The sequence below is a fragment of the Stenella coeruleoalba genome (assembly GCF_951394435.1).
Source record: "Stenella coeruleoalba genome assembly, chromosome: 8".
Classification (NCBI taxonomy): domain Eukaryota; kingdom Metazoa; phylum Chordata; class Mammalia; order Artiodactyla; family Delphinidae; genus Stenella; species Stenella coeruleoalba.
This window is the reverse complement of record NC_137154.1, coordinates 93,147,323-93,154,311: the sequence shown is the minus strand read 5'-3', so window position 1 is coordinate 93,154,311 and position 6,989 is coordinate 93,147,323. Positions and strand designations below refer to the sequence as shown.

At 59.3% G+C, this 6,989-nt stretch overlaps 1 protein-coding gene across 1 annotated transcript; it reads right to left on the bottom strand.

Moving 5' to 3' along the window:
- Nucleotides 1-133: 133 nt before the first annotated feature.
- Nucleotides 134-5,697, bottom strand: TAGLN (transgelin). The gene is made up of 5 exons (XM_079930362.1): nucleotides 5,547-5,697; nucleotides 1,724-1,915; nucleotides 1,443-1,620; nucleotides 1,053-1,155; nucleotides 134-711 (listed from the first exon to the last, which is right to left on the bottom strand). The coding sequence occupies exons 2-5, from the start codon at nucleotides 1,901-1,903 to the stop codon at nucleotides 567-569; spliced, it is 606 nt and encodes a 201-aa protein (XP_079786488.1). The 5' UTR covers nucleotides 1,904-1,915; nucleotides 5,547-5,697; the 3' UTR covers nucleotides 134-566.
- Nucleotides 5,698-6,989: the final 1,292 nt, after the last annotated feature.

Here is a 6,989-nt window from a genome sequence, read left to right as displayed (position 1 = left end):
GAACTCGAGGGGTCCTTCAGAGGATGGCAGCCAGGAACACACGTCAACCCGAGCTGCCGGCCTGTTCCCTGCTCAGATTTCCTGTAACCGGAACGGAAGTGAGTAGGGCAAATCAGACGCTGCCAGCCAGGCCTGAGAAAAGATTGATGTATTTTTTTTTTTTCCTTTTGAATTTCAACCCCCAAAATATTCCAGCAAAAAACCCGGGGGCGGTTGGCCTGGGTCTCCTTCTATGAGCGTCAGCCACCCAGGAGGACTGTGGACTTGCCCACACCCAGGCCACTGCCAGCCCACGTCTCCCCTGCTCGGCCCGGGAGGGAGAGACAGTGGAGCTGGCCGGGAAGCTGGGAGGTGGGCCAGGGGAGCAGTGCTTTGGGGTCAGAAGTTGGGCTGAGGCTGAGGGGTGCGGGCGAGCTGCCCAAGTGCAGTCACCTTTGCTCAGTGACGGAGCCTCGAAGCTTGGCCGGGGCTGAAGGAGCTACACGGGTGTGGGTGAGGCTGGCGAGGCGGGAGGGCTGCGGCCGGCGAGCTGGGTGAGGGCGGGGCCGGGGGCCAGCCCTCCACCTCTAACTGATGATCTGCCGAGGTCGGCCGTAGCCTGTCATGCCAGCCTGGGAGGCCCCTCTGTTGCTGCCCATCTGTAGGCCGATGACATGCTTTCCCTCCTGCAGTTGGCTCTCTGTGAATTCCCTCTTATGCTCCTGGGCTTTCCTAGGAGAGGAGGAACCAGGTCAAAGACTTGCCAGGACTGTGTGTTTTCCAGCCATCTTTGGTTTCCTGTGTTACTTCCTAGGCCGATCCCATTCCCTCCCCATTTCACCACTCGTTTCCTTATCTAGCTTGCCCCACAGCACAGGCTATGGAGACTGGCTGAGACAGGAGGGTAGAAAGGGAGGAGTCAAGAAGTAGTAGGGACCCATTTCCCCCCATCCTAGACTTTCAGTTCATACCTTCCTGGCTATCTGCTTCCCCAAATCACTGTACTAAAGGGTTAGCCCGTCTCCTGCAGAGACCCAAGCTCAGGGTGCAGGGAAACCCTGGTGGCCGCGTACTTCATAAACCAGTTGGGATCTCCACGGTAGTGTCCATCGTTCTTGGTCACTGCCAAGCTGCCCAGGGCCATCAGGGTCCTCTGCACCGCTGCCAGGTCTTTGCCTGTGAGTAGAAAGAGGGGAGGGGAAATGATCTTCAGGACTGTGTAAACAGGACTCCAAGGCAGAGCCTGCCCACACCTCTCAGAAAATTGGCCAACCCGGGGCAGAGTTGGTCCTAAAATCGAAAGAGGCACAGTAGATCCCAGGGTACGCCCTTGCGGGTGTGGGGTTCTCCTGGCGTATCCCACTCCTGCTGTGCAGAGCCATCATCATGGCAGTTTTGATCATCCCTCGTCCCTGCCTCACCCTCCTGTCCCCCACCTGCCTCCACCCCTCTTCTCTCTGTACCTTCAAAGAGGTCAACAGTCTGGAACATGTCAGTCTTGGTGACACCATAGTCCTCAGCTGCCTTCAGGAACTGAGCCACCTGCTCCATCTGCTTGAAGACCATGGACGGCGGGTTCTCAGGCACCTTCACCGGCTTGGAGCCATCCGGATACAGGCTGTTGACCAGCTTGCTCAGAATCTGCCGGGTGTAGAAGGTAGCTTGGCACTCGGTTTGGGGGTTCTGCCCCACAACTCCGGCAGGATGGCATGGACCCAGCCCCCCTGCCCCGGGTGCCACTCACCACGCCATTCTTCAGCCAGACCTGGAAGCCCACACGCCCACGGTCTGGGCGCCCCACGTCGGGGCCGCACTGCGCTATGATCCACTCCACCAGCCGCTCCTCTATCTCCTCGTCGTACTTCTTCTCGATTTTGGATTGCACTTCACGGCTCATGCCGTAGGAAGGACCCTTGTTGGCCATGTTAGCAGGGAGCTAAAGCAGCACAAGCCGGAGGAGGGAGAGGCTCAGAGAACAGCTCTGCTGTCCCTGGTGCCGGGCAGGTCTTCCAGCTCTGTGTTGGGCAACCACCCTAGCCGGTTATCTACCTCCCCTTGCTTCCTGGTTTTGTTTCCATGGCACTGCTCACCCGGGCCAGCTCATCCCCTCAGTCCACGGAGCCTCTCTGAACTTGGAGGCCAGATCTTTGGCAGTCTAGAGCAGGAGTTAGTAAACTTTTTTGGTAAATAACCAGACAGTCATTTTACTGATGGTCATATTTTAGGCTTTGCAGGCCATAAGGTCCCTGCCACTGTAGCACCAAAGCAGCTTTAGGCAGTGTGTAAACAAGTGAGCATGGCTCTGTTCCAATAAAACTTTATTTACACGAACAGATGGCAGGCTGTACTTAGCCCATGGGTTTGATAACCCCTGGTCTAGAGCATTCTTTCTTTGCCAAGATTGACCATGGAGGCACTGCAGAGGCCTTTCGGAAGAGGTCACATTGCCCCTCAAAAGAAAGCCAGCAGATGTCTTTGTCCAGTGAGGCGGTTTGGCAGCTCTGCCCAAAGTTATGGAGGTTCCCAGAAGTGGGAACTCCAGCACTCAGCCTCTCTACCAGCTCAGCTCAGCCTCCTGCCTGCAGCTACAGAGGCCGAAGCTTACCCACCCCTGGAAAGGGCTAGGAAACCAGCAAAGCCCAAGAGCTTTGGGCCAAGAAGCTGCATTTCCCCGGGGAGCCAGATGAGCGAGGGCTGCGAGCTGGCATACCCACCGGCTGGCCCTCGTGCCCTCAGGCTCTCACCACGGTGGGAGCCTGAGTAACCAGGAAGACAGAGCTCTCCAGGGACGTGAGCCAAGAATCTGCCAACCAGAGCATGGGAAGCCCTCCCCGTCCAGACCAGCAGCAGCTGCTGCCTTAGGGCCTGGGGCTGGCCTCGCTCAGGAGAACCCTACCAAGGGAGGGGAGGCTGCAGGAGCAGGGCCAGGCAGGCAGGCCGCTGGGCAGACCAGCATGCGGCCAGCCAGGAGGAACCTGACCTGCCTCAGGTATCACCCTGGGGTGGTGCCAGAGTTCACCCTTCGAAGAGGAACCAAACGAGGCCAAACCATCCCCTGGCCCTCAGAGAGGTCGGAGGTTGGGAGGAGAGAATGGTCTGCGGATGGAGGTAGTCAGCGCGTTTCCTCAACTCCCTGTCTTATCAGAGCTGAGTCCCTCTCCCCACCCACCCCCAGGGGAGGCAGTGAACATCATCGCTTCACATGGGCCCAGCTCAGCCGCCAAACTGCACTTGCCCGGCCCTTCTTTCCCTGCAACCGACAACTCCTCTGAGCTCGAATGCCCCGTCTCTGCAGTGAGGATAATGTTATCTACCCCAGAGGGCTGGGAACATTCCATGAGGCCCTGTCTGTGGCTACCGAACACACTGCCTGCCCCTCAGCGGAGCTCCTCAAAATGTCAGTCCTTTGTCCCCAGAGCTGGTCTCCTGGTAGCGACCTGGGAGAGCCAGCCCCTGACCAAATGGTGAAAAACAGTAAGTGTTCTTCCAGCTGCAGCCTCCACCCCTGTTCAAAATCATTCCCTGAGGGGACAACGAAATTTGAGAGGAAGAACAGAAGAAGGGGGCTTCCCTGGTGGCGCAGTGGTTGAGAGTCCGCCTGCCGATGCAGGGGACACAGGTTCGTGCCCCGGTCCGGGAGGATCCCACATGCCGTGGAGCGGCTGGGCCCGTGAGCCATGGCCGCTGAGCCTGCACGTCCGGAGCCTGTGCTCCGCAACGGGAGAGGCCACAGCAGTGAGAGGCCCGCGTACCGCAAAAAAAAAAACAAAACAAAACAAAACAGAAGAAGGGCTCCTCTAAATTCCAGCCACCGGGCAACTCACTTCTCTCTGAGTCTGTTTCCTTATTTGTAAAGTGAGGGCCAAAGAATTCAAAGGCCAAGTCCCTCCCTTCCCCACCCCGCTGTGTGTCTCATCCCTGCTTCCCAACCTCCCGAGGACTCCTGGGTGAAGAACTGTGGTCAAAATACACAAGCAGCTGGGACCAGGCCATCCTTCGTCTTGGCCTCCCACCCTCCCTCCTCATCTCAGCCTTCACCGTCCCATCCCAGGCAGGCAAGGTTCATCCCTGTGGTCCAGGCACCACCACCCTCCCCACCTTCCATGCCCAGACCTTCTTGCCTTCCCCTCCCCACCTCCCCTCCCATCTGCCTTCCCCTCCCAGACCTCGCGCTGGGCCCGTGAGGAACAGGGTTCCAGCAGTGTGTCCCCCACCCCTAGCTTCCGGTCTCAGGAGATTCAGGACAGTCAAGGTGTCAAGGCTCACAGTGACAAGTACACAAAGTTGCGGCCCCTAGATCCAGAGACAACATTTGGGTTTTGATCAGAACAAAGAAGGGGGATGAAAGGCACCCCCGCCTCCCTCCTGGTAGAGTCTGAAAGTGGAGGGTTCCAAGAATCCCTCAAAGTCCTCTGACAAAGCCCTCCCCAGGCCCACCTTGGAGCTGCTGGGGAGGGGAGGGGTGAGGAGAGGGTGAGGGTGAGGGCGGCAGGGCGGCCCACCCAGGGGCCTTTCTAGGCAAAGCCCCCTGGGACAGGATAGACAGGGCAGCCTGAGGCTCTGCTTTGACCCTCCTAGCCTGCGGCTCCATCAGCCTCCCCTCCCCTGAGAAAAATACAAGCCCAACTGCAAAGCTGGCACCAGCAGGAACCCAGAAAAACTGGCAGAACCAGGGGTCTCTGCAGGACTGCTGTGCCCCTCTCTCTTCAGAATAAAACACAGCACGTAGGATGCGCACACGTGGATCTGAGAAGGCAGGAGGGGTGGCTCATCTGAATTCTGGGGACAGAGGAGACCTTTCCGACTCACTGCTGCCCTTTGAAGAGCCACCACTGAGGGGAAGCAGCCAGACCCTTGGGGAAGGCCCTGCCCGCACCACCCAGGCTATCATTCCAAAGCTCCTGGAGGTGCTCACCCCCACTCCTCTGCCCGGGGTGGGGGTGGGAGGGGCTCCCACTCAGAGTATGGAGGGAGCTGTGTGCCTGGAAAGGCAGCTCTCTCACTGGCCCTGCACCCTGCCACCCCAGCCTGTTCCAGAAGACGAGTCTTGTGGTCCTGCCCACTGCCGCAGTGGCTACCCAGGGGCTCTCTGATGCTGCTCAGGACCTGGGGACCCACCCGTGGGACACTGCTCCCCAGCCCTGGTGTACCACGCGCCTCCTCACCTCCTCGGACATCCTCCCAGGTAGATAGCAGACTACAAGACCTGGGTCTAAACCAACACCACCTGGAGCCTATCACACCCCCGTGGGTGTGACTATGGCTGAAAATGGGGAGCCTCCCTCACCCCAGTTCCCAGGTTTCCACCATCAATCCCTTTGCACCAGCCAAGTCTCCCTGGGCATTTCAGTGAGCCCAAGGCTGCCCGGTCTAAGAGATACGGGACTCTGGCAATCCCATCCCACCCATCAAGCTAGGACCAGCTCCGCAGGTGGAGATTAGGAATGCGTGCTGGAGGAGGGTGGGCTGCCCCAGGCAGGGCACCCGAGGCCTTGCCAGCGATACACCCACCGCTACTGCCAAGCCCCAGCCCAACTCCCCTCCATCCCCGGGACAGATGTACTTACAGGCGTTCCTTGGTGCTCGCAGGAAGGAGTGAGCTCTGTCTGGACTTGGAGAGACAGGACGGGACGCTGGCTGGGTGAGGGGTTTAAAGGGCTGCCACCGCGGTGATGTCAGCCTCCCCGCTGCTGGCTCGCCCCGGTCCCCTCCCTGCTAGAGGAAACTGGCTCCTTCTCCACCCCCAGCCCCCCCAGTGACTCCACACAGGCTCCATATTTGGGGAAAGACACCAAGTTGGAGCAGTCTACCGGGGGCTGCCCGAGACATTCTCTGCGTGCTTTGGAGATGGAGCGGGCGGGGGCGGGGCCGCGCTGCCGGCGGGTAACAGCCGGGAAAAGCCTTTTATGGACAGGACCGTGAAGGCTTTCCCTGCTGTCTGGACTTACGGCTGCTCCTTCAACACTGTTTCCTGCCTCCGAGTTTGAGGGGAGGGGGAAATTCAAGAGGGGGCCGTCCAGGGAAAGAGGAAAGAGGCTAGGGGCCCCCCTCCCTGAGGTTTGTGGGGGACTAAGCAGCCACGCTCTCCTCCAGGGGCTTTTGGCTCCAGTGGGAGATAGGAACTCACCTTTACTGAGGACGGGCTACATACCGGGCACTTTGCACATCCGCTCGTTTCATACTCACAGCTGCATCGTGACAGCGAAATTACTATCCCATTTTACAAATGAGGAAACAAGGGCTCGGAGTGCATCTTACCCAAGGTCACGTGGTAAGTCTTGAGTGGCAGAACCTGGGCATCCCTGCCGACCACCCCGCCCCCTGCTCAGGTTAAGTTTACAGTTGGGGTGGGTCTTGAGTTCCACGCTTTAGCTGGGGGTGGGATTTGAGGGTTCCGCAACAGCTCAGTTGACCCTGGCCCCATCCAGGGGGTCTCTAGGGCCTGAGACACCAACACTGGGGTAGGAGGTTCAGAGGCTGCTGTCATCCCTTCCTCCCTTTTAAACAGTCCCTACCTACCCTGGAAAACAGACTGGACCCCATCACCCAGGAAGGAGACCTGCTCAAATCTTGCTTCGGGGGTGGTGGTGGGGTACCGGGAACGGATAGGAAGTGAAGAAAGGTGAGAGGCCCCCAGTGGGGTCTCTGGCCTGCCTGCTGTGGCACCACCCCATCCTAGGGCAGCCTGGCAGGGAGGGGCTAACACTCTCCACCACACACCCAGCACCACCAGGAGAGGGACGGCCGGGCCAGGCAGTCTAGGGAGGGTCTGCCCACCACAGCCAGCTCCCGACGCCAGAGCCTAGTGGCGCGAAGAGCTATATTGCCCCCTAGTGGCATCTGCGGGGAAGAGCACGGAGAGGAGCTGGGGATCGGCTAGAGAGGAGCCCAGACCTCCGGTTGTGTTCTGAATTCACCAGCTTCCCCGCTCCCCGCCCGCTCCCACCCCCACTCGCTCCCCATCTTGTCCTCCTTAGCCTGCGGAAATCGAAATCAACCTTCCAGGGTCA

Excerpts from the sequence above, each read along its gene's own strand:
- TAGLN (XM_079930362.1), bottom strand. The coding sequence starts at position 1,903 with ATGGCCAACAAGGGTCCTTCCTACGGCATGAGCCGTGAAGTGCAATCC. Across the intron at positions 1,621-1,723 it reads TCTGGCTGAAGAATGGCGTG|ATTCTGAGCAAGCTGGTCAA; the intron begins GTGAGTGGCACC and ends TACACCCGGCAG. Across the intron at positions 1,156-1,442 it reads GACTGTTGACCTCTTTGAAG|GCAAAGACCTGGCAGCGGTG; the intron begins GTACAGAGAGAA and ends TTCTACTCACAG.